At 39.7% G+C, this 26,880-nt stretch overlaps 2 protein-coding genes, 1 long non-coding RNA gene and 1 other non-coding gene across 17 annotated transcripts in view; 3 read left to right on the top strand and 1 right to left on the bottom strand.

Annotated features, from left to right (window-relative positions):
• Nucleotides 1-26,880, bottom strand: part of rdgA (retinal degeneration A) — a 122,409-nt gene that overhangs the window by 24,410 nt on the left and 71,119 nt on the right. For 6 of the 11 annotated variants that reach the window (NM_001272437.1, NM_001201636.1, NM_001298099.1 and 3 more), the window contains exons 2-3: nucleotides 4,827-5,687; nucleotides 2,950-4,385 (exon numbers count right to left, since the gene is read on the bottom strand). The exons of 4 other annotated variants lie outside the window; for them this stretch is intronic. In NM_001272437.1, coding sequence (NP_001259366.1) covers nucleotides 2,950-4,385; nucleotides 4,827-5,081 — 1,691 coding nt within the window. In that variant the 5' untranslated portion in view covers nucleotides 5,082-5,687. Of the gene's footprint in view, nucleotides 1-2,949; nucleotides 4,386-4,817; nucleotides 5,688-26,880 lie in introns of all 11 variants that reach the window. One more of the 11 variants, NM_001272438.1, reaches the window with a different exon arrangement.
• lncRNA:CR43836 (long non-coding RNA:CR43836) overlaps nucleotides 1-26,880 on the top strand; it is a 76,084-nt gene that overhangs the window by 43,925 nt on the left and 5,279 nt on the right. For 2 of the 3 annotated variants that reach the window (NR_073642.2, NR_073643.1), the window contains exon 3: nucleotides 25,236-25,613. The exons of the other annotated variant lie outside the window; for it this stretch is intronic. This is a non-coding gene — a long non-coding RNA (long non-coding RNA:CR43836). The remainder of the gene's footprint in view (nucleotides 1-25,235; nucleotides 25,614-26,880) is intronic. 3 annotated transcript variants of the gene reach the window in all.
• Nucleotides 11,636-11,762, top strand: mir-31b (mir-31b stem loop). The gene has a single exon (NR_047783.1). It is a non-coding gene; the product is annotated as a mir-31b precursor RNA (primary transcript).
• CG12662 (uncharacterized protein) lies at nucleotides 20,625-21,433 on the top strand. 2 transcript variants are annotated; one of them, NM_001369967.1, is made up of 2 exons: nucleotides 20,625-20,747; nucleotides 20,875-21,433. In NM_001369967.1, exons 1-2 carry the CDS (start codon nucleotides 20,682-20,684, stop codon nucleotides 21,397-21,399), a joined length of 591 nt encoding a protein of 196 aa, NP_001356935.1. In that variant the 5' UTR covers nucleotides 20,625-20,681; the 3' UTR covers nucleotides 21,400-21,433. The 2 variants fall into 2 exon arrangements, with proteins under 2 accessions (NP_001356935.1, NP_572513.1); NM_132285.2 differs by lacking the exon at nucleotides 20,625-20,747 and having other exon boundaries at nucleotides 20,877-21,433.

Here is a 26,880-nt window from a genome sequence, read left to right as displayed (position 1 = left end):
AAATCGAAAGGTTCCGTGGAATATATGTATGTACATACGTATGTATGTATATGTTTGTATGTATGTATAGTTCCCCTCGGGGGAGTATTTTCATAAAATTATTTGCCCCATTGTCATAAAAGTTAAGTTAACTTTTTGTTTTGCCATGTTCGATGGCTGCTGGTGGTAGCAGCTACTTCTCTGCCCGTTTGTTGTTGTTGTTCTCGGGTTTGTTTTGTTGCTATTGTTGTTGTGGGTGGTCTGGTGGTTAATAAGGGGATGGTGAGGGGTTTGGGGAATGGTCTGGGCGTGAAAAAGGCGGAAAATCCAGCGGAATGTCTGAGGACCCAAAGTCGCATGAATGAACCGCACACACGCCCCGGGGACAGACACCAAAGAAAACCAAAGAAAGACGCACGAACGATTGCCGAATTGCACTGCGAGAAATGTATTGTACTTAAATATTTAAAATTAATTACATTTTAAGCATTTAACCAAATGGAAGTAAACTAAGTAAGCCACAGAATACGATTACGCTTGCGTAACAATTTTAGTTCGTTTAAACTATGCTTGAGCACATTATTTCTCTGAGTGCACAAAAGTGTACGACTCTAAAGTTCAGAGTCACAACTGAAGTGTATAAGCCGCATTCAAAAGCCAAAACGAATGACTGCAGTGTCCGGCATGCGCCGCATGAATGAATGATTCTATAATATTATTTGCCATTTTATGAAGCTAAAGGTCCAAAGCATTTTTGGCAGTGGCAGTGGTAGAAAATTAAACATATCATATCAGTCAGTGGTCAATGCCCGGCATTGCCTTTGAATGCCCTGTGAATATGGGAGATAATAACGTGTCACGCTTCGGTATCGTAAATCAGCAAATCTAACTTTATGGAGTGGTGCCCCCCAAAAAACCCAACATAACCACCCACCGCCCTGATCATCCCACCGATGAAGAGACCCCAAACAGAGATTTTAATGGTTATTTTCGTACGCTAGGGACAATAAGTGGTCATAAATTGGAACAACATGAATCGGAAATTAAAAAAAAAAAAAAAAAAAGATAGCGACGCATTTAAAAATGGGAAACTCCAGCACAAATTGCTGAACGCAGGGCGCATTTCAATATTAATTCATTTTCATTTCCAGTACTTATCTTTTGAGTGCATATGGGGCAGTCAAGGGTTAACCAATATGTCTGCATATATATGTATATATTTACGTACCTGCAAGTAAAAGAGCGATAATAAAAATTATTCATTGCGGAAAATATTTACTTATTTTCGAGTGCAAGCATCAGTGCCAGCATTGAGTTCACTTGATGATTTTAATGAATATGCGCATGAAATTCAATCCGTTTAAACTGAAAGGATATGGTCAAAGCAAAATATGCTGTGAATCCAGTCAGGATTCATATGTTTTACGCCTTTGTGATTTATTTGAATAAATAAACTTTTCGGTGCTGCCTATGATAAATCCGCGCACACGCTAAGCTAATTAATTTTCCGCGAAACGGAAACGAGTTTCCCGCCACGTAAAAGCACACACGCAGAGTCCTAATCTATCCAATCCATCAGAGGAGAGCTCTGAATTATCCATACTATCATATCGGTTCCATCGAAAGGACCGACGACTTTTGTGGGCGGCTGCAGGTCCTGGTAATTCGGGTGATCCTGGTGGAGGTGCGGGCAAACAAATTGGCCGCAAGTGGTTCGTCAGCCTCACACCTCAAAAATTTTGGACACGCAGTCGAGTCGCCTTCTTGTCATTCTGGGCAATGGGATACGCGGACAACGGACAACGGACAACGGACAGAGGACAACGGACACGGGACACTTTGTTTGAATATTATTTATGAGCGGCTTTTGTTGTAACTCAAGGAAATCGGTTCGCTGAGCCAATTTTGTGCCACACTAACAGTGGGTATACTGATTTATATGATGGGTAACAAAAAATATCATTTTAAATTAAAGTAAAGATATAATAAAATTAATAGGTTGGTATAATAAGGATCCCAAATATAACTCAAAACCTATTCACAACATGTATATTGAAGATTATAATAAGCTACGAAGAATTTCCAACACTGGTGGGCACATTTTTTTTAAATAATTGGTCTAAGGTGGCAAGAAAAGATTTATATACTTCCTAATTCCGCAGTATTAAAGTCCAATGATTTATTTTAAGGGGCATTTAAAGTATCTGTACGGTGTTTTTTTTCCGGCTTCTTGTTTGGCTTATTTTTTTCATGCCGGCCCACATAATTTATTCAAGCCAAGGGTTGGCATACGGCACGTTGTACTCCATGTCCGGAGTGGCGAGAATTATGAATTGCCAGTGGCCAAGCGAAGGAAGCAGTGAGCAGGGAACGAAAGCCTTTGTTTCTAATTAGGCTTAAGTCGACGAGGTTTGGTCCACTGACGGACACAAACGGACATCTAATGGCGCACGTGTCACACACGCCAGTCAAGTGGGATTCGGGATTCGGGATACGGGATACGAGATCCATTCTGGGTCCAAGTCTAAAATCGATCCAAGGACAGGAAAACAGACACAATTATGTCCCGGTCCGTTGGCCGTGATCCCAAAATCCAAACCAGAGCCACGTGTTAAGCTTGTTTTAATGAGTCAATTTAAAAGTTTGAAGCTCTAAAAATAGCCACCCAACTTGGGAGTGGGATTTGCTGTGAATGTTGGTCGGAATCTTGAATCTCTGGGCAAAGTCAAGGCGAAAGTAAACAATGAAGGCACATTGGGGTTTTCCTCCTCGAAATTGATGTACGTCAGGTGGGGCAAGGCTTTAAACAGTTGGGTGAACTCTAATACACACTTTTCGTTCACTGGTTGACAATTTGCATAGGGGGTTAAGAAATAAGAATATATACCAAATAAAATTCTTAACCATTTTAAGCTCTATTGTAAAGAATGTAGGAAAAATATTATCTTGTTCCGCATCAATGGTACATACCCGTCTGCATAGGTGACAGTGGATCCGGTCATGGATAAAGCCTTATATCTGGCTTGCTCGTCAGTTGGTAGCACGATGTCCACGGATCGCGATCGAGTTGCATTTATATTCGGTACGGTAAGGAAGCAACCATCGGCACTTGGTTGCAGCTCCTCCGTTTTGGCATTCGACGAGAGCTTGGAGAAGCACGAATCCACGGAGGCGGCGCGATCTCGCTTCAAATCCGGTACCATTAGGTAAATATCTCGCACAACAAAGGCGTTATGATGACTGGAGGAGGCACCACTGCCACCGGCGGCTCCGGGTGAGCCACACGTGGCCATGGTCGAGGCCTCGTCCAGTGAATCAGCCGTGTCCACCGATGACTTGGTATTGCTGTTGTCCACCTCCTCGTGCGAAACGTTCTCCAGTGAGTTACCAGTGGGCTCCACGAATATCGCTTCCTGTCGCGAAATCGAACGACGTCTTGCTCGGACTGGCAAACCCATAGCGGCACCAGCATCATCGGCATCCGCCGAGGAGCAGGGCGTGGAAATGATCGGGGCCAGAGCTGGCAATCTACCCGAATTGGAGGAGCAGGGCGAAATGGGCGGCGAGCCGGGATCTAAGGGCAGATGCGGCGGCGAAGGATAATCCCCATTGGTTGGACTTAGCGTGAAGGTTATGCCACATGGTGTTGTCGGCTGTGGTGGCAACAAGGTGTTGCCAAAATGCGGCGAACCATTGTCCGAGCCCTCCAAGCCCTCATCCTCGGAGGCCGAGGTGACCGAGCTGCTACCGATGGTGTGACGCCGCATTTGTCGCGGTAGGCGGGCGCGCGACTCCTCGATGCTGCTGCCTTGGCTCATGTTGCCAATGCGAATATCCATCTCCAATGCGGCATCGTCATCCGGATCGTGATCATGCTCGGACTCAACCTCGGTGCGGGGATCTTCATCCGCTTCTTCGGTAGCTGCCTCCGTGGTCTCCTCCTCGGCATCCTCGATGGCCGCACTGCCCTCCTCCTCTTCCTCCGCGTTATGGCCCTCAACTTCATCCTCATCCTCACTCGCCTCCGAGCTGGTATTGCTGTAGCTCAAAGCCGTTAACTCGCGATGATCGATGAAGTAACGCTGTTCGGCGGTCATACGACGCTCATACTCCTCCAGATAGTGACAATGGATGCAAGGCGGCGGTGTCTTGGTTGACGAACTGCGTCGAGCCTTCAGCCGTCGTGGCACCTCCAAAAAGGTGCCCGAGTCATCGCTGCCCGCCGAGGCAGTTGCCGAATCGAAGCTATGGGATCTTTGCTGATGGGCCGCCAATGGAACCTGCAGGAAGCCAGCCTCCGAGGAGCGTTCGTCTGCCGAGGCCGATGATGAGGATTGCTGCTTGAGCAGACTGGAGGAGGCACGCTGCGACTCCAGTTGCATCTCGTCGAAAGAGGCGGAGCGCACCTGCAACAAGTGATGGTGTGATCACAGCGGTCAACGAGGTAACTCTAGATTTCCATCGAAAGTAACACATGCAAAATGCAATTTATACGCCACAACTTTCCACATTTATCGATCATCAAACAAAATTCGCATAAAGATAGAGTGAAGTAGGTTTTTGAAACGGAAAACTACTAAGTAGAATGTTGTAAACATAAAAGTAAACACAGTACAACAACGAAAAGACAAAAGCAGGCCAAACAAAAGGGTGAATGAGCTTTGCATTTGTGGCGCCCAACGTGGGGCCTTAGATTTTCAATTGCAACAGGAATAAGACTAAGTAAAACAAACAAAGCACATATATCTTCATATCGGACTAAAAAAAAAACCAACCAACCAAAACTCTCAATTTTCATGCTGCGCGCAACAACAATATCGGAATTAACGTGTATCCACCTTTTTTACCTGCTTGGGCACCTCCAGGCTATTCTGCATCTTCATTTCGGCACCTGTTGGAGTGCGTGATCGCGTAAAGGTTGTTCGCAGGCGTTGCATGGTGGCTGCCGTTGTTGCTTGCAGTTGCTGGTGGAAGTTGTTGCCAGACGTTGTTGTTGTCGATGTGGTTGCTGTTGCAATTGTCGGTTTAGTTGTGGCCGAATTGCTGGTCGAAGCTGTGGGCTCGGGCAGCTGGTCGATGGACGGTTGTTGCTGCTGCTGCATTTCGCGTTGTTGTTGCTACAAAGTGGTTGCAAGTTGCTGCTGCCTGTTTTGATGCTAGTATTGATGCTCCTTTTGCCTCTGTTGTTGTTGTTGCTGCTGACAATTGATTGTTGTCTATGCTTGTTGTTCTTGCTGCTGTTGTAATCGTTGTTATATTGTTGTCACTGTTGATATCTGGGTTGTTGTTGTTGTTGTTGCTGCTGTTGTTGTCGTCGTTGGACTGAATGTTGCAGTTGCAGCTACTATCGGTGATTAGTTTTTTGCTATTGCTGGTGCGAATGTTGCTGGTATTGCTGTTGTAGTTGTTTTTGTAGCGAGCTAACTGCGGATTGACAATTCTGATGGCCAATTCCATTTCGATGTTGATTTTCTGTTAAAGTTAAATTCCTTTTCCTATTTCCTTTTTTATTTTATTTCCGGTTTGTTTAGTTTCCTGTAGGAAAGTTTTTTTTTCTTTTTGCGGCTGAGTTCAGGACTCTCGTTGTGGTTGTTGTTGTTTCTTGTCGATTCCTGTGGCCGTTTGTTGGACACCAGAAGCCAGTTCTTGGTCGGCTCTCTGGGTTTTTTTTTTTTTTGTTTTACTTTTAATTAATCAAAAGTTTCGCGCTGTGAATTGCAATTTGCAAAGGACCGAGAAAAGAGCAAGAGAGAGAGAGAGAGAGAAATGGGAGAATTGATTACGTTAGTTAAATGATTAAAAAGCATTTTCCGCAGTTTTCCTTTCCCCCACGAAACTTAAACAATGGCTGCAAAAAAAAAAGCTCAATTTACACGCCAAACAAATTTTTGCTGACCAATTTCGTGAGTCCCAAACAAACGCACAAGCACACACTCACTCGCACTCGCACACAAAAGCCCTCGCATCGAAGGTTTTCGCAAATTGAAAAATCCTTTTATCGCCATCGGTGCTAAAATTGTTTGTTTGAAGTATTTTTGAAAACTGCTGCCAGTTGCATGGCTGAAAAATGCAGGGGCCAAAACCATTGACGACCTTTGTCATCGTTTCCATAAAAATGTTGTGCTAAGGTAATTCCCTTACGCATAATTGAAATGGAAAAATAGGTAAATTAAAAAAATAGTGATTAATAATTAAAAATAACACTAAGAAATTTGGTTTTTTCTTTTAGAAATATGTAGAATGTGATAGGTATATGAAATATTAAACGCAAATGCCGCGAGGGCAATCAGATTCGTGGTCGTGATGCGTGTTGCCTTTTGACCTGGTCATGGATATTCTTGTTTGCCGTTTGAAGCGATGTGCAGTTTACCCGCCCTTCTTTTGTTGTATTTTAAAACTTTTTTCTTTTGCCTCCTGCTTTGCTTTCTATTCCCTTTCAATCCATTCGAAAAACATACAGGTGCACGTGTGTGTTTAGTTGAAAGTGCTAAATTGACGGGCGATGCGGTTCGCTACGGTTCGGTTTGATTCCGGGCTGGAAAATGGATGAGACTGAGGGGAAATGGGGCGAGAGGCGGTTTCGTTTTACAGACAATAGGTGGCTAAAGAAAAACAACGGCAAAAAAAAAAAAAAAAAAGAATCCATTATGGCATACCTTTGGCATGTGCCGCGAGTCCTCTGGTGGCGCGGGGTCACCACTCGATGAAAAAGGGGGTCACCATGGGCGAAACTGATGGTGGGGTCTCAAATGCGAACACGAATGCGAGTGTGAGCTAAAAAAAAGGGATGCGGCCGGACAAAGAGCGATCCTTTCCAACCAAAACCCCCCACCCCTTCGTTTTCTTTTCTCCAAACGCTCCTGTTTGTGTGGGTCGCAAATTGAAAGCGTGAAATTAAATGAAAATGATATAGCTTTGAAATTGAATTCCATAGAAATGCCGAAAGTTTGCCAGGTGACAGCATGGAATGGTATTGTGAGTCGCAAAGAATTTGTTAGAGTGCGTAATTAGAAAAACTGCCGGGGCATCTGACCTTCGACGAGTTATCCAGATTTAATTGGAAAATGCAGGAAAAGCAGGTGCATTCATAGGTGCATAGCCTATTTCCGTACTGAGATTGATTCGATTGCGATTGCCTACTTTTCGGCATTTTTCAAAACAATAGTCTTGCTACAAAAAACGATTAAGCCGTTAACCCATTAAAGTCACAACAATGGCATAGCTTTTAAATTCCCTTTGCGCAGAAGTTTAAGAAACCAAAACTTTTAGAGAATGTACCGACCACAAGCAAAGTTTCTTCAACAATTGCCCTGATTTATGCCACTTTAGTTAAGGGTGAATACTTTGTAATTAAGTAAATTTCCGGCCAAGTAAAATGCCCATAAATCTTGGACATTGTTCGCCACTCAGTTAATTAGTCGAGAACTGACAGATTGTGCTTGGCAGCGATAAGCCAGCAATTCGAATGGGAAACCATTTTCAATTGACCAGCCCCACATTCGCACACATTTTCCCCCTTAACTTACTGCATCGTTTAAGGGGCCAAATCAATTATATACACACGTATATTTATATATTTATATGTATATATATATAGAGAGTGAGAGAGACTGGATTATTACAAACACGTTATTTATTTGCCGACCCCTTGACTTGACGCCGCTGCCCTTTGCCGTTTGCCCTGCCATCCACTTCCCTGATGGCCTCGTAATTGTTCAGAGCCCGCGTGGCACTAAGTAAAAAGTTTTGTATAATTTTTCATAAAGGCACAGCCCGACAAGGAGCCACAACAACAATATGAAATATATATATATTACACATATATATAATATGTACAGCATTTCAAAGCGCTGCAAGTGGAGCAACTGGGGATTCGGTGGCGTATGAGGAATTTCCTTATTATGTGACCGAGCAAACCGAACGCCATATCCTCGGGATTCACTTCACTTCGGCTGGGAATTGGGGATATACCCCCACCCCCCCCCCTTTGGCTGTGTGCCCCTGCATTTTAGTCTGGCTCATTAAAGGTGCCACAAAAATGAGAGCGCTTCACTTACAGGCCCCATAAACAATTTGCTGAAATTAATTCGGACTTTCCCCCTTTTAAATGTTTAAAAAAAAAAAAAAATTAAACTGCTCTTAAGTGAAACATACATCAAAATTTTCGCCGAGAAAATTAGAAAGTTCTTCACCTTTCCAACTCGAAAGCGAAAATGGATACTAGTAAAATTTCGTAATTTATTGAAATAAAGCAATTTGTGAACTTTTGGCAAGAATTTAATTGGTCCGAGTGGCTGACTTCCCCCATTTTTTTTTTTTTCGTATTTTCCTCGCCCAGACGCTGAAAATTAATCCGCGGCATTTTAATTTTTCCGGCGGAGTAAAACTCGTGGAAATTGAGTTAGTCAGGCGTGGATCTGCGGTCAAGGAATGAGGGGTTTGGGAAGTTGTCTAAAATAAAAAGAAGAAAAATATGTTAATTTCAATTAATTGTTGGCAGCAGGGAAAGGAAGGAAAAAAAAAAAGGAAACCAAGAACGAAACGAAAAATTGGTTAAAATGGAGAAGAGTTTACGCTTGATGGGGTAAGGGTTTCCAATTTTCTTTGGGTTTGGGTTTGGGTTTTGGATCTTCTTCCTTTTGTCAGAATAACTTGGAAGCAGCATCATAATTTGCTGCCATTTGTCGCTGCCACAAAAAAAAAAAAAAAGAAAAAAAAGAAAGAAGACAAGACGAGAAGTGTGTTTTTGTTGCACTTAATGACTGTTAGGGAAATTTTATAACGCGTGGCATTTTTGGGCGCCAAGAACTTTATCGAAAGAGGGAGGGGGGAAGGCCAAAAGTGTTCCCGGAAATTCAGTAGAATATTTAAATAAATTTTTGACAGAGTAAAACTCGGCAAACAAAACGAAAAGTGAATGGAAAAACTTTTTCAGCAGCCTCAACCCCAAAACCCAGCCCATTTTCATTCTGGCTAATTTTCTCCTCGTTTTTTTTTCGCTCTGTTTTCTTTTTGCAAACTGGAGTTGTTGCACGTGTCCTGGGGATCCAAGGATGCGATCGAAGGTCTAAGGACGTGCCCGATGATTTGGCATATTTATCAATGGCATCGAAATGCGGAGACAAACTGCCGGCAAGAGTTTGAAATGTGAGCACAGAGTTTTTGCATAGCGTTTATCTTGGGAGAAACCGAAAAGAAAGCAGAAGCTTGGCTACATAAAAACAAATAAATGCAATTTAAGATATAATTTTACGTGCTTGCACATTTAAAGGTCCTTCCATATTTTGTTTAATATTTAACTTGAATAACATCTGCAACAGAAAACCGAATATTTCGCTTGAAATGCATTTTGAAAGAAACCCCAAAACTATGTGACATTTTTGTGCGCAGTGCATCTTCATCTTTGGCATCTCAGTTGGTTTGGCACTTTGAATGCGAATTCAATTCGGCCTGCAAGTGGGTCAATAGTGACGTCAGCAGGTGGAAAAAAAAGGTAAAAAAAAAAACAAAAAAAAAAGGGAAAAGCCTCCTACACACATACAGACAAGGAAAGGGTTTCCAACTTGAGCGATTGCTTCCACTTGAGAAGCCGTTTTTTGTTCGCTACTCGACGGCTTTTCTCACAGTTTTCCTCGCATTTTCCCAGCAATCTCAATCGATGCCAAGTTGGGCTGCAAGTGGAGCAGGTTAAGTGCAAATCCTTGTAAGGATATGCCATCGATAGTCCCGTGCACGTACATATATATACACATATATGTATATATATATATATATACATATCTATATATATTTATAGAAATATATGTACACACTTAACATATCGAGTCGAATGCTTGAATGTTTGAAAATCGCGCTCAACTCGCGTGTAAAACGCGTCATGCAATTATGAAAAGTGACAGAAAAGTAATGAGAATGAACGAAAGCAGTGAATTGATGGGCAGCCTGAAAAATGTGCGGAATTGCACAATAAATTTGAGAAAAATGTTTCGAAATGACCCCGCCAAATAAATAAATACATGAATAAATAAAAATACCACGATTTTTGTCCAATTAAAATGCTTCAATCAAAGGTTGTATGTATTTTTTTTTTTTCATACCTTTCTTTTGATTATGGTTACGTGTATATAAAATTCACATTTTTGGCATCATTGATTTCGAATATGATTTTCATAGTTTTTTCTCCCCTCTTCTGATTCACAAAGTCCATCACATACATGAAATAAAATCGCGTGGCTTTTCCACTTTTCCCCTGACCTCCTGATCCCCTGACCTCCTGACCTGACATTTTTGACACTCTATTGAAATGGATTTTTGAGTATTTCACAGGACTCGATTCGTTTCGATTCGATTCGATTCGTTTCGATTTGTGTGCGCCATTGGTAATGTGTGGTGACTTCTGAACACTGCCACCCACAAATGCCACCGCAATGACCTTGATGCCACGCCCATATCCATGCCGCCTGCCCCTGACAGCCTCTCGAATCGAAAACGAACGGCATTAGCCATAGGAATCGAGGGGCAATATTTGATATCCACTTGCAATTATGTCAGCACACACTGACAGGCCAAAGCTCGTTGACTTTTCCAAAAGCGTAGGCCCACTATCGCATATGGGGTAATGAGCGGTGGGAGGGGGTTGTTCTCAAGGGGGGGGGGGGGGGGGATTTGCGATATAATGCCCGACTCTGGCCAAATCGCACCGAGGTGCTAAGGCAACGTCAGACCCACTCAAAGTCAACATAAAGTGGCCGGGAAATTAGGGCATTTAACATGCGGCTGGTAAAAAGAGCGATTGGGGCGAAAAAAAAAAGAAAAAAAGAAGAGAGAGCAAACAAGGCCAAAATGCGCTAAATACTTGTCGCAATAAACGAGATTGTTGTGCAGCAGCTTGTCTGACGATCAACGGGCAGCTAACTACCCTGGAAAAATACCAATATAAATATAAATACCCTCTAAAAGGAACAGTCTACATTTCACTTTTGTGTAAGCAAGCTGCTTTGTAAAACTGTAAGCTATACTTTGCATATTAAACATATGAAATGTAAACAAATTAAAATTAAACAACACAGAGAATATATTATTTCCTTTTTAATTGAATTTTTAGGTGTTGTCCAAATCCAGAGACTCCTTAAATTGCCAATCAAGCATTAAAAATCCACAACAACTTGGAAACTAATCATCGTCAATGGATGAATGGATTTTCTTTCAATGCGAACATGGCCAAAAGCCACTTCCCCACCGTTTTTTTTTTTTATTTAGGCCCTAAAAGTAAAATAGAATAAGTGCTAAATGGCTGAGCACATAACAACAAGTTGGTGATACGGCAAATGGGAAATGCTGAAATCAGCGAGGGCAGTTAGACGCCTCTTGGTAATTTGAAACTTGTTATGTGCCAGGTGCTAATCAATTTTTAAGCAGCTTCAACAATAAACAACAGAGCCCCCCCCCCCCTTTCTCCGCATTTCCCTTGATTTGTGCAACGAAATGGATGGGCCAGTGAAGAAATTTCCATTCGCTCAGTTTAGAAATCGAGTTCAGTTGTTCGTCAATTTCCAACTCGAGCGGTTCGACAAGCATGGCAAATAGTTTTGAATCATTTTTTTTTTCCTTTTTTTAAGTGCCCTTTGTGTGTACCGAAAGTTCGCTCCACGTTAGACAAATAATGAATTTGGCAAGATGTCGGAATAGCTGAGAGCACAGCGGATCGAACATTTTATCGTCCGAAAAAATGTGATTATTTTTGAAAAGCGGCTATGCCTCATCTAGTCAATTGCATTACTTTGACTCTATCAGCGTTGGAGGATAAAAAGAAATATTATTTAAACAAAATAGATATTCTAGTGATAAATGTTTGATGGTTTTGTAAGTAGCTTAATTCTGTAATATGGAAAATCTCTAATTTGTGCCTCCTTAATCTCAAGCCCAATCAAGCGCCACTTTCAGCTGATAATATTTGATAATTACTCCTCATCCTGCGTAGAATTCAATTGTGCGGCAGCTTATTAGTGATATTAATGCAGGACATGTTGAAATATAGGATCTATTTGGAAGGGGATTTGCTGAGCATAATGCTCATTAGGCTCATTACATGCCAGCCAAGATGATAACAATGGAAGTGGCAAACAGTATGGGATATAAACACCGGAATTGCGCCCACACTGATTGCACTTTCACAGGATTTGTGGGTGGTGCAAGGCAAGGATCCGTTATCTCATCAGCACATCGGTTTTCAGTCCTGAGCTTTCTGAATTCTGAGTTGTACACACAACAATGGACTGCAGTTTATTGTAATATCCATTGAAAGACCCAACAGCGAATGCAATCAACATCCGTCTGGGCCCTTCTAACTTTTTCCATTAACACACAAAAGAAACACACAGCCCGACCAGGAAACTCCTATCTCTGCCTAAAACCACCCACTCATGTGTATTTGGATATATCCTGGATAAATACTCTATATATAGTAATGAGCGCTTGACAGGAGGGGTCTTAGTTGCCATAAGTTTTTGGGCACACATCTAACAGCGCAGTGCGTTCATCGTCTCAAACTTGATGGCATAATCTCTGTGTCCCCCCACTAATTAGGCAAGTCTCTTTCAATTGCGAAAGTTTTCAGTTAGCTCGGATAAAGCCAAGATGAATGTTGACGTTTGGCTCAAAGAGATATATATATATATATGTATATATGCTAAACACTGAACTAAGGGGGAAAAAGGTGTGGGTTTAAACACTCTATTAATAAAGCCAGGCTAAAAAGTTCAAGGAACTTCCATAATTGGCTAATCTAGAGCACAGAGGTGAGAAGTGCACATTTCAATCTTTAGTTACATTTACTTAGAATTTAGAATTTCTATTTAAATCAGTTGGGTTGATTTCCGATATTCAACATATGCGCTAAAGAAATATATATACATAACACCATCAATGATTTTCTCATTCGCCATAAGTTTAGCATTTCAATTTCGGGAGCAAACAAGCTGGCCCATTGATAGCCCATCGGATCCTGATATCTGATTAACTTGTCCCAAAACAGAATGTCAGCAAACACTTTCAACGTTGTCTGCTCTTTGTTTGTTTGTTTGTTTGTCGCCAAGTGTGGGAATTTCTCCGCCTTGCTACCCGCTGTCTGCCCCGAAAAACACCGACATGCAATAACAGCCGAAACAATAACACCAGAAGCAGCAGAAGCAGCCATCCTGGCCAGATGACAAGTAAACCGGGCCAAAGCGAAAGGCAAACAACAATTAAGCGCATAAACTGGGGGATAATCCTGCCATGGGGCCAACTATGGAGTACTGAATTGCTGGGATCTGGGCACTGGGAAAAGCTGGAGGAAAAACAATTTCCATAAACATTAACAAAACCGTTTCGGTAGCATAATCAAGTTCAGCATCGAGTTTCCAAGTCTCCGGCAGACACAATCTAATTGTAAATTATGTGGGACAGTGTGCAAGTGCGGTAGAAATGAAAGTAATAATACAATAATATGAACAATGAAATATAAACTTATTATCATATTTTAAATGGCTATAAAATATAACCCAATACATTTTCATTTTCAATTATTCTAATACATTTTAATTACAGCGAATGGCAAGTTAAAATTTCCAGCGCTATTCACGCGGCCGCCACTGTATGTGTACACTGCTGCAAAAACTTTGTCCGGCACGGCATGGCACAAAAGTCCGAAATTGATCGGCATTATTCAATGGGATTTATGTATGCAGCCCCGGAGTGGCCGAAAAACTTTTATTTATTTACAATTTGTTGCCATTTGTTTCAGTTGGCCAACTTTCGCAAATGTCCCTGGGACAGTGGCTGCAAAAAGTTAGCTGACTAAACACTAAACACGCCGCAAATTTATGCCGCTCAACTTGGGCAGCAACTTTTCAGTTTCCATTTCAGTTTGCCGATTCAGTTTCCGTAGCTGTTTTATTATTTTCATTTTCTATTTATATATATTTCTTTTTTGTGCAATATATTTTTTTTTTTTCGTTATTTATTTTCACCACTTGAATAAATGTATCAGTTACACATGTGTGTGAGTGGGTACGGCCTTGACTGAATGTGGTGGTGGATGAATGTGGCAGTGGGTGAAAGCAAGGCAGGAGCAACAGGCGAATGAATCATGGGTGACACACGAGTGTGGCGCCGCAATTGAGTTGTAATTCATTTGCGAATGGATGCAAAGTTCTCGGTACGAATGAGCAATTGAATGGCAAATAATTCTCGCCGCTTTCCGGGATTATTCATTTCAAGGATTTGCCGGGGTTCAAAAGGTGCCAAGTACTGTGCCACAAGGACTAACAGCCGAGTTATGCGACCCATAAATATGCAACATTTGTTTGCGGTTCTCGGTTAGATTAGACTACACAACTCATTTAAATGCCTGATTATTTATGTCCAAAAAATCATTTAAACTCATTTTTCCAAAAAATTGACATTTAAAAAGGGTGTTTTTATCATAACTTGACCAAAACTGATCATAAACATAAAAGAAGAGCAGTTTTGAGTTGCTAATAAGCAATACTAACCATATCAATCACTTATTGACGGATTTTGGAAAATTAATTTTTTGGTCAATTTTTGCATTTTTTGTAAGGGGTAACATCGTAAAAATTGGCAAAAAATCTCAAAAAATGGAATTCCCATATTTTAACACAGTTCGATTGGGAATTTTATTACGAACTTAACGATATATAACATTCCATATTCAGACAAATATTTTTTAAGTTGTGGCCAAAAAACTGATCGTTTTTAAGCGAAATTTGGAAAAATGGCTTTTGGCAACCGAATTTTCGTCATAACTTCGATAAAAATTGTCATAAATATAAAATAATAACTGTTTTGAGCAGCTTATTAACCGAGCTAACGATTCATAAAACTTTTTGAAGGATTTAGGAAAATTAATTTTTTGATCATTTTTCGAAAATTTGGTAAGGGGTAACATTATTAAAATTTGCAAAAAATCTGAAAAAAATATATTTCCCATTTTTTAACACAGTTCGATTGGGAATTTTATTACGAACTTAACGATATATAACATTCCATATTAAGACAAATATTTTTTAAGTTCTGGCCAAAAAACTGATAATTTAAATTAATAATAATAATTATCTTCATAACTTAGCTAAAATGTATAAAAGAAAAACAGTTTTGAGTTAATGATTACTCCAATGCTAATTCCTTATTGCATTACTACACCAAATTACTTAAATATTAAACAATAATCTGCAATTAAAGTCCCCTTTTTGTCCTCGAATCAAATTAACAAAGCAATGCAATATTTTGCAGTTGTGTAATTAAATATTAATCGCTTAATAAACAAATTAAAATACGTAAACTGCAGTCGCTTGAGCACTTGAAATGTAGCACGTTAAAATTCGAGTCGAGTCGAACAAAAACTGAATAATTGATCAAGTGACTCGATGGGCAAACAATTTGTTGCTCAAATATGTTAATGGACAGGATGGTGGAGTATTGGGATATAGGTTTTCCGTCCGAAATTATTGAAATTATCTACGCTCATTCTGGTTGTCAGCAATGTCCAAATCGCTGGAAAATTAGGTTTATGCTTCCCACATTTAATGGTCAGCGCCCGAGAGTATACAATATTCATGGAGGGGGGGGGGGTCACTAAAAGCTTCGAGATCCCAGGGAATAATATCGTATCAAAACTGGCCGAGTGTTCGGTAATTATAATGAATTAATAAACATAACGCATAATGCGACACAAAAGTGGCAAACGGAATGCCGACCGTAAATGAATGAAAAACGCGGCAAAAGTCCAAACGACAATTGCACTTTTAATTTGTGTCAATTATTCAGCGAACTCATTCGCAGGCAGGAAGCATTGAAAACATTGAACAAATCGACTTTTCGTTATTTTATACCTGCTAACCGCGATGCACACACTTTTTTCACACTCAAAGAAAAGCGCTTTTCCAGTTATTTGCTAATTTAATTAATTTGATCAAGCATTTTTTTTTTTTTTGTAATAATCCGTTTGAGCTACAAATGAAAGTAACTGTCTTTTTAAATTATTTCTGGTTGAATTAAAGTTTTGTAAAATAATGTTTGGCATTATTAAGCCAAATGCCCAATGAATTATATTTTAGCTTGATTAAATATTTTCCCTGAAATGATTTTCATAAGATGCAGTCACAAATGAAATTAAGTGTCTGAACCAATTATTTCAGCTTCAATAGATATTAAAGTCAATAAATTTAAAGAATTGTTTTAAACAACTCTTCAAATGAATTGCAATATTGAATGAAATTTATAATTAAATTTGAGATTTATGATTACAAGAGTAGACAGGCTTACAGTCTTGAGACATAATTGGCAATAGATACATTTTTGAAGACTTCAGACTACGGAAATATTAAACTCCTTTAACGTGTTGGGCTATTTTTAGTAACCTATTTTTTTTTTGTTTATTTTCCTGTTTACTTCCCAGCGATTTCTCGCTATTCTCGCTACTTGGAATCAGCGTTAACCCATAATTTTGCCCACGTCTAATTCCGTTAATGCCCAGGGTTGAGTACTTACTCGTACCCGTACTTGTTCTCCGGCTAATTAAAGTCACGGCCGGACTTCACTCGGTCCCCGGACAGTGGCTGCTGTTCCTGTTCCTGTCCCGCTGCTCATTGCAATTAATTCCAACATAAATTTGCACTTCTCATCACAGATGTGTGTGTGTGTGTGTGTGTTTCTGTTTTCCCCAACCACCTTACCCTAACAGCAACTAGGATTCCACATAAAACCGCACTACCATACCACCGTGCTGCTCTCCATTTCACACATCTGAGTGACCTTGGGCGTGTCAGCGCCTCCGCCTCCACTTCCGTTTCCGTTCCGCTCCCGTTCACATTCCCGTTATTGTGCCAAACCCCAACTGTTGCACCTCGTTGTTATTATTGCCGTTGACCCAATTTGCCATCTCTTCCTGCCGCATCACTCGCAGTGCCAATAAATTTTCATACGAAACAACACGGAATATATACATATGTATGTATGCATGCATAAAAGACAAAGGTACGAGGGCCGACAATTTAATGGCCACGTGCACGTTGGTCCTTCTGTTAGTTAAATATTTTTCTTTTTTGGCATACTACATCATAGTCCCGAGTTCAGGGTGATTAAATGAAATTTACGAGTACTTGGTAACTACGGTTTGGGTTCGAGCAGCGAACTCTGTCAGAGATTGATGTGTTGTGTGCTGTATTTCGGTGCTGACATTTGGTCAAGGGAATTTCGTCCGGGGACCGAGCTGCAAGCATCCATTATTAACTGGCCAACGCAGCGTATGCGTAATATGCGGTGTTACCAGTACTGCATAATTGTCGGATCGCCAGATGTTCATACTAAATTATGAACGCGTCGAAATGGGTGGCAAAAATATGCATGTCGGTGTAATTTGGCCAGCTGTCTATTAACTGGATCACATGGCGTATGCGTAATATGTAAGTAGCATATGCAAATTCAAGTGAATTCATACAATTTTGCAAATCATTAAACAGCAAATCAAAGTCCAGTGTCAGGATTCGTAAGTAGCCAGGATTAGGTGAATAGTAAATGTATTCAGTGATATTCTGCCCAAAAGCTTTTGCTTACTGCGAATTTCATAAAATAGCTTTAATTAAATTTCCTACGAAGAATTTCAATTAGTTGGCCCAGATATAAGCTACTTAAAGGCTTCAAATTGGCATCAGACAATTTTGAGACTTTTGTCGTCAATCTGCATTTAATATCCTTGAGTATAATTAACTTCATAATATCCCTGCTCGTCCAAAGATATTTAGTTATTAATTTGACAATGGAAACCTCAATCGTAATCGCTCATACTTTCCCATGGATTACCATACATTCGTGAATGGCACCCAACTCAACTCGGAAAAGCCCTGTGCTGTAGTCCATCGGACTTTTGCTACTTTTGCCGGCTGTCGTGTCCTGTCGATGCGATGTTATTCAAAATCCAATAATAAGCCCAACAATTATGCAGGACAGGCAATAAATTGCAAAGCAGCGTGTTGCCCACAGAAAATACAACGCCAGGGAAATGGCGACGAAATAAATGTGATGCGATAGTCCAAAACTACAACTGACAGCACGATGGGCTGCGGAGTTGAGGGGGGGGGCGGTTTTGGGGAAATTCAGTGAGGAAAATAGAGGAAAATGAAGAAAGGGGAGCCTGGTACCATGTTTATGAGCTGCAATGGCGACGCGTTGAGAGCTTTTGGTCAGGACATCGTTTCGTATCCCCAATGTCCTGGGGGTCTTTCCTCACATTTTCCACTTCTCATTTTCCTCTTTTTTTTCACTTTTAGTGCTCCTGTTTTTTACGAGTGGCCATACGAGTGTGTGTGTGTGTGTGTGTGTGTTTTTACGACGAGCAGCCAGTTTATTGCAAGTGTCGGCCTCGTCTGGGGTTATTAAAGTTTCAGCCAAGCATTTGGTGTGAAGTCGCATTGCGAATTGGTCTTCATGGCGGCGTTGCATCCACAATTCCCACTCGTTATTTTATTGCTGAAAAGTGCAATCATAAAACGTTCAAGGCCCCCAATGCAGTGCAACGATGGGGGACGATCACGAATAGAAGTTAACTGGCAAACGGGGAGCAAATATCTGAGAAATTGGTCATCACTTAGCTATTTTTCGACATATCCAAAGGACATCGAATCCAGAGAAAGGTTTATTAAATAAATATAAAGAAAATAAAATATTGAAGGCAAGCTTAAGCATTAGGGTTTTAAAAATATAATATAAACAATTAAGAAGGCCACGGTATAGTTTTTAATAAAATAAACATTCCGTTTCGTTTACCTCTGTGCATGACAACCCAAGCAAGAAATGCATGAGAGAAAAATGCTTTGGAAAATGGTCTTGTTTTTCCCCAATGTGTGTGCACATTAAAGCTGCCATTTCTGTAGCCACAAAACAAAAAAACTCACTGTTCAGCCTTCCAAAATGGCTTTGTGCATTTGAAATGTGCACTTGTTTAGAATATTTGTACTTTCATTTTTCAAGACAGCCAATTCTCTGGCAAAAAGTGGTGGTCAGCAGCAAATAATGTTTGCACTCGCCGCCAATCGTCCAACTAAAAGCCCATAAAAGCCTATTGACACAATTCAAAGAACAAAATCAAAAAGAAAAAAACAAAACGAACAACCAAAAAAAAACGGGCCAAGGATGTGAGAAACAAGAGATATAGATAAACTCTAAACTTCTAAATGGCTTTTTCGACCATTTCCAGCCAAGTCGAGCCACAACGAATGAAGTTCTAGTGGCCATTTGAAAATTAAGGTGAAAGCGCAGAGGAAAAGCGATAAAATGTTCAATGGCTAATAGGAATAGAAAAAGAAAATCGGTTTAGTGTTTGAAAGTGACAAGCGAAACGGTATTTTTAATGGCGAGTTAAGTGAAGCGCTTTTTTTTCTAGTTTGCCAGTTTAGCGAGTGTCAAGAAAATCTTTGTGTAAAGTGTGCCAGAGATATTATTAACTAACATCCTGTGGCACATCATCATCAATGAGATTTATCAAATTGTAGGCAATGGAACAAGGCGAAGCCTTTAATGGTCAGTCGATGAGTATAGTATGTGTATAAATGTTTCATTTGCAGCCCATTAGCGGTGGGCGCACAATAATATGATTACGTTCAGCTTTAATTAAGCCATTAATATAATTAAGTTAGCTGCTAGAGTATTTGGCGAACAATAGCTATCACAAATGAAATGATCATCGTGAGGGGAATCGCAATCGCAAACGAGACGGTTACACAAAGCCGATAGAGAATGAAGCCTGATGGACGGACAGGCATCATACCAACGTCACTCAAATCGAAAATGAAGCCGATGATGCGATTGATGTGTGTTGCATGGCGTTGGGAAAGCGCGAAAACGTCTCAAAATTCTTGAAAAATTTGTTTGAGCAGCGAAGAAAAGCCAATGTCATGCAAATATTTGCCGTGGAAATAACTGAAAATGTAAATATGAGAAGTGAATCGAGGCGGGACAAAAGGAAGTGACACAGTCTGATGTTCTCGAGAATTGGTGGTGGAAATCTGTGGTGGAAAGTGAGGAAAGTGGATTTCAATGCATTGTTCGGTCCATTGATGTCGTCGTCGTGCAGCAGCGAGGACAAGCAAACAAATAAGCCGGAAACGGATCGGGGGAATATGTATACACAAACCAGACTCTTTTTATATGCTGGAAAAGTGTAACGGAAAGTCGGCCCCAGATGGTGGAAATATCAGAAGCTAAAGCTGCATAAAGGACGAGCCATTGACGCAAAATGCAATTTACCATATATACTTCATAACTTTCATCATAAATGAAGGCATGTTCATCAAGTCTCCATAGAGCACAGCCTAAACAAAAACTGGCCCAAAAATGTTGACAATTCTTTTATACATTTATGGTTGCTAATAATATGTTTTATTTATTTGACTAGGCACCACTTTTTTTTTTGGCGGTCAAGCCAAAAAGTTTAGACTCGCATAATTCCCACAATTCGGTTCAAACAATTATTTGGCAATTAACCTGTAATTTCAATCGCATTGATACAATTGAGGTGTGACAAATCACGGGAATTATCATTAGCTGCAATGACTAAATCACTTTGCTAAGTTCGCATTAGTTCGTTATTTATTCGTTCAGTTGCGTTTTATACGTTTGCCGTGCTCTCCTCTCTTTTTGCAAATATGGGATATTATAGGAATTTATTGGGATTCATAACTCTTTTCGGTTTCCTGCAATTGACAAAGCAGGTGTGCAGAATAAATCTAAATCAAATAAATCTAAAATTAAACAGTTTGTATATTCGACAAATTTTTCTTTTTTCTTTTAATTTTGTGTTGCATACATTTAATATTATATAATTGATTTCTATCATAGCATTGTTACATGATGAAATTGGTGGGCGCAAAGTCCTGGGACACGCCCAGTTATGGGCTCAAACTCAACATGTTCGAGAAGAACAACTCGATGTCCTCGGTGACCACTGTACGGCAGGACGTGGCCATTCCATTGTGGCATCTCGTCCTCTTGCAACATCCGCGCAAGCGGAGCTCCGCATCTGCACCGCGAGCGGAACTTCCGCGTACACTGTACAATGGCACGACGAAAACGTGCGATTTCTGGAAATACATTCGCCACGTATCCGCCTGGAATAATGTGGCCAAGTTAATACTCTCGAAGGGTGCCAGCAATATGAGTCTCGCCTGTCCACTGAAAACGGGCGTATACGTAATGAATCGCATCCAAGTGCCGCCGGAAACGGCGCTCCTGAAGTTCATGTACCATCCAAACACACTGTACACCCTGGAGGGCACTGTTTACTCTCTGAATCCCAAAGACAAGGTCACCAGAAAGGCTTTATGCTATTACGAGGTGAATGCCACCATCTACAAATCTTGTTGACAAACTTTAGTGTCTTAAAAATCACGCGAAAAGCTGCAGTGAACTTTTGAAGAATTTTTTTTTTTTTAATATTAGTTTGTTATTTATTTTCAAATTGGTTGTTGCTATATAATAATAATAATAATGGGACCCTGAAAACTCTAGTTTGCCTATGAAAAGTAGTTTACTATAAGTGTCTTCGTTAAACTTAACCGATTTGAACAAATCTTTGGTGTTATAAGTAATCTTTTTTAACTAATTACAGTTGGATTAGATTTCTAGCTTAATTAGTAATTAAAGTGGAAGGCAAATGTTTCTGCATGATTTTCCCTCTTCAGTTGTAAAAGTTGGGCTCTTCAATTGTCAGAGGGTCTGGTCGCGATTGAGGTTGAACTGGGGTTAAGGCGGTTGAAAAACCCGTGCGTGTCGCACGTCAGCGAAGGATTTTTAATTAAGTGCGAAATAAAAAATGGAAGGGAAAATTTATACCAGCCAACGAGCGAGCGTAAGTATATATTTATATACGAGTATATGTGGCAAGCCAAGTGGCAGAAACCACAAATCAGCAGAAGGAAAGATATTTATTCGCGTTGCAGTCGTGCAACAGTGGTATTAAGTTGCATGGAACACTTTTTTTTTTTTGATTTTATTTTAAAGAGCTCGATTACGTTTATTCATTAACTGATTGCACTAAAAAGTTGCAGTTATACGATACTTAGGTGCACACTTTGAATGCCAAATTCAAATTGTTTGCACATTTAAAGCAAATGTAAATAATAATGTAAATTAACGCACATTTTCGTTGATATTCAATATGCTCAACAGCGTTTCGCATTTTAATTTTGAATTTAATGTGCCGCGCTTCTAATATTTATTCAACCGTCCACCATTTGACCAGTTTGATAGCGGTCACAAAATTGCGGCAATCTTATTGCATATTTGCATTTGCATTTTGCATGACCGCACGCACTGGCCCGTTGCAATTGAAAATTTCGGAAAAGTGCAACTATGTGCACATGTGTATGTATGTATGTATGTCCCAATTTTCCATGCGAATTTGTAATCAATTTTCGGTGCGTGTGCTAATTATTGTGTGTTCAGGTCCGAAAATGGCACGATTAAATTTTTAAATCATTTCGAGTAGGAATATCAAATTCAGAGTGGGAGTAAGTTATTTTTCCCCCGTGGCTAAGAAAACAATTGGGTTAAAAATAAACAGCCCAGGACACGAAACTCAAGTGAACCGACTGACTGAATGAATGACTAACTGACTAAATGACTCCAGGTGGGACGGCCCCAAGCTTTTCTACCTGGTTCAACTGGAATCCCAAGACCTCATCCCCGCAGTCCTCCATCAATTGGCATAAAATATGCGGCGCTTGCATGCCAGAGACTTATTATTAAAACATAAAATTTGCATGCAAGCCGCAAAGCCATGGCGACCTAACCTATATTGTATATATATATATATATATATATATATATATATATATATATTTTAAACAGTTGCGGTTGGCATGTTAGTGGCTAACAAATATTGATTCGAAAGTGGAGAAAGCTAACAAAAAAGAAAAACATTGAAGGCTTAATAAATGCAAGCTTATTAAAAATGTATTTCAACATAATCGTATTGTTTCAAATTTAATTTTCATACTCTCAAATAGTAGAACGCTATTTTCTTTGAGTTTACTACTCCTTTACAACACTGTTTCACACTGCCCACTTCCATTACTATAATTGTGACTCCAACTGTTTGCATAAACGCCACATAATAAGAAAGAGAAGCACGCCCTTTTTGGGGCGGGGGAGATGGCAAGATATATAAATACGTGCCTGTTTGTACATTTATGTGGCGTTTGGCAATTTGAACTCGTGAATTATGCACGGAGCAGTCAGCAAAGACAATGCCCCAAAAAAAAGGGAGTTCCCCGTGGCTCGTGAAGTGGGAATGAGTATGAGGGAGTGGGAATTCTGCGCTGGGAGTTCGCATTAGACAAATTTGGCCAGTTTATTTACGGGCAGCAGTTAAGGGGGCCAGTCACAGATGCTAACACTCAGTAGATTGGAAGCGATTCGGGTGGCGAGGCTGTCTCCGAACGGTGATTTGTTAGATACCGCTAAATGGGGGTCCAGTGTTGGTGAGTGCCAATTGGAGTTATTAGTTATTCAACACAAATTACTGTACAAACGAATAATGCAAATATATTTTAGATAAATATCACTGAAATATTTTAACCCTTTAAAGCACTAAACATATTTGCTGTTAAACAATTGTTTTACACATGTGAAATTACATGGCCCCCATACGTTTCCTAATAAGGCAATTAGATCGGCTCATTGGTAATGACTTTTGGCAAAACGGCGTGTTTGTTTGCTCGAATTCGTTGTACTGGCGACTTAATTACGATTCGAACTCTTTTCAGGCTGCACATGCATCTAGTCATTTCAGAGGATGCCATGGCAACCACGCCTAAAATGAAAACTGGCACAGGAAACTGGCTATTAAAAAGCATTCTGCGAAAGTAGATGTCAGGGGTCAGAGAAAAGTTGACTGCAGGGCTCAAAAAGTCAGTTTGATTTGCAGGACTGCTTGCGAAACAAGTTTCTGTCGAGTTTCTTTCAGACGGCACTAATAATTTATAATTGGAGGGAATAGTCAGGCATTTTAAAGCAGTTATCAGCATATTAAACAGACGACTGCAATCATGGAATAAATTACTTGGAAATAAATACTAAATGGCCTTAGAAAGAACGGAACTACAGACAGTAAAATATGAAGTGTATGCACAACTGTGATAAAGAACCGGATATGTCGTAGTTTTGACATTTTTGGTTTAAAAACAATCTACTATTTTGATCATAACTATAGAAATAATGGTCCTAAAATGGAATGTCATATCTCGTTGTGCTCGTATTTTAATTCCCAAACGAACTGTGTTCAAAAATGAGTATTCAATTTTTTGAATATTTTTTGCAAATTTTAATGATGTTACCCCTTACCAAAAATGCAAAAAAAAGACACAAAAATCAATTTCCTAAATCCTTCAAAAAGTGTTAGGAATCGTTAGCTCGGTTAATAAGCTGCTCAAAACAGTTACTCTTTAATCTTTATGACAATTTTTAGCGAAGTTATTACGAAAATTCGGTTTCAAAAATCAAGTTTTTGCCAAAAGCCCTTTTTCCAAATTTCGGTTAAAAAACCATCCGTTTTTTGGCCACAACTTAAAAAATATTTGTCTGAATATGGAATGTTATATATCGTTAAATTCGTAATAAAATTCCCAATCAAACTGTGTTAAAATATGGGAATTCCATTTTTTGTGATTTTTTGCCAATTTGTACGATGTTACAAAATATGCAAAAATTGACCAAAAAATTAATTTTCTTAAATACCTCAAAAAGTGATTGGGATCGTTTGCACTAGCAATCAGCTGCTCAAAACAGTTATTATTTTGTTTATCTGACTATTTCAAGCCGAGTTATGATAAAAAAGGACTTTCGTAAGTGTCGAATTTTTGGCAAAACCTGTTTGATTTTCGTCAGTGTTTTGACCATAACTTTTATGTATATGGAATAACTTTATTGAGTATGGAATGTAAAAATACGACCCGAAGAATAAAATCATTATTCTCTGGTTCAAACTAATGCCTTGCTAACTATACCAGTTAGTGGTTATAACATTTTAGTTGAAAACCGCAGGTGGAGTGCCTTCAAATGGCAAATGGCCGCTCACACGCAGTTGTCAGTAGTCAAATTACTTCATAAAATGTCATAAATGTTAGCAAATACATATGCGTTTGTTTTTAGCTGCTATCAAAATGCTATCAAAGTATTTATTAACACAACTCTCCTTTCAGTGTGCACGTTCATTGCATCAGACGTCTAAATCGAAATCGCAACGAATTCAATGCTTACTTAACCCACGCCGCAGTGCTAATTCCGTCAACTTACATTTAACCGCCCACAATTTTAGCACTCACATATTGCAAGTGGGCGGATTATTGTGATTGGCACCGCCCAGCTGGTGGAGTAGATGCACTAGTAACGAAACGCTATCAACCGGAAGTGACGACAACAACGGACAACGCCTAAAAGCATACTGTGGAATTTTATTTCTTTATTTGTCACGCTTGCTTGATTTTATTTTTAATTATCCGGCGCTGGCTGTGAAAATGAATTCCGCGAATGGCAAACCAACATGAACAACCATAAAGAAATGCAAAGTCAGCCAAAGCGTAAGTGAAAAAAAAAAGAAATAATAATATATAAAATTTAAATATCAATTCAGAAACGGTTGGAAAAAAAAAAACTGACTGACATATTGATATGTATTTACCTTCCTGATGAGCAGTCGTTAGCTTTAATCCGTCATTTGCAAAAGCGCAAACGAAACGGTGAATAAGTACCATCTTTAACCCTTTGACGACGGTCATTAGGCATCTGACAGAACCGACGCCAATTAAATGTACATTTAATAGTCACCATCATTAGGCAAGGGCTTTCACTATATACACATCACACATAAGTGGTCCAGGTGATAATTTACCAACCATCTGCAGTCCACCTGTTCGCTACTGATTGAATAATGAAATTCCGCCAGTGATGAGTAGAGCTGATAGTTGATAGTTTCCAAAAGTTGATGAGCTAACCCAAAAAAATTAATATGCAATGCTCCATTGGTAGAGATTCGATTACAAAGGATGCTTTGCATCACTGATGGCCGCGTGGGCGGGATTTCAATAATCCAATACGATGGAAATGGACATCGTTGGCCGGATTCTCTAGACCGTTGTTCGGATCGGTTATATTTGTCGGAAAATTCTCGACGGGCCTGCGGCTGGATGTTACGGATTCAATTCGCTTGACAAATAAAAGCATACACCTACACACACACACACTGGGGCCGACTCCCATTCTATATTTTTTTTTTCGTTCTTTTTGGCATTTTCCTTTCTGGGCATTTTCTGGTAATTAGAGTTTCATGTTGCGCAGCACAAAAACAGGCAGCGGAAGTTGCTAGCCAACAAAACAGGCTAGGTGGAAAATGAGAATGTGTTGCTTAATTACACGCATTACCAAATATCACACATACGCCATGTGGCCGCAAGCGAAACCTTCAAAGCACAAACAACAGTGAAGAAATAAAAATGTAACATTTTTACACGCCGTGCGGCCTCAGAGGCGCGATTTCTTAATGCCCTTTAATATTTTGATAGTTATTTGGGTTCTTTTTTTTTGTTCTGGATTATTTAATGGGAGTATTTAATGCTTTGATAAAGATTAAATGGGCAATTAAACATTAAGAGCAACTACTCACTCAATATTATAAAATATTTAACATCTTCTAATACAAAAAACTAAATACCTTTTAAGACAATACATCAAAGTAAGACTTAGCTCGATAGTAACTACCTGAACCTTAGTAGAATTCCAGCTAAAAATCATCGAGGAGTGAGACTCCAAAGTCGATAACCCTAAATGGTCAAAAGCAAATGCAATTTG

Source organism: Drosophila melanogaster, chromosome X (genome assembly GCF_000001215.4).
Source record: "Drosophila melanogaster chromosome X".
Taxonomy (NCBI): domain Eukaryota; kingdom Metazoa; phylum Arthropoda; class Insecta; order Diptera; family Drosophilidae; genus Drosophila; species Drosophila melanogaster.
This window is presented reverse-complemented; position numbering and strand designations above follow the sequence as displayed.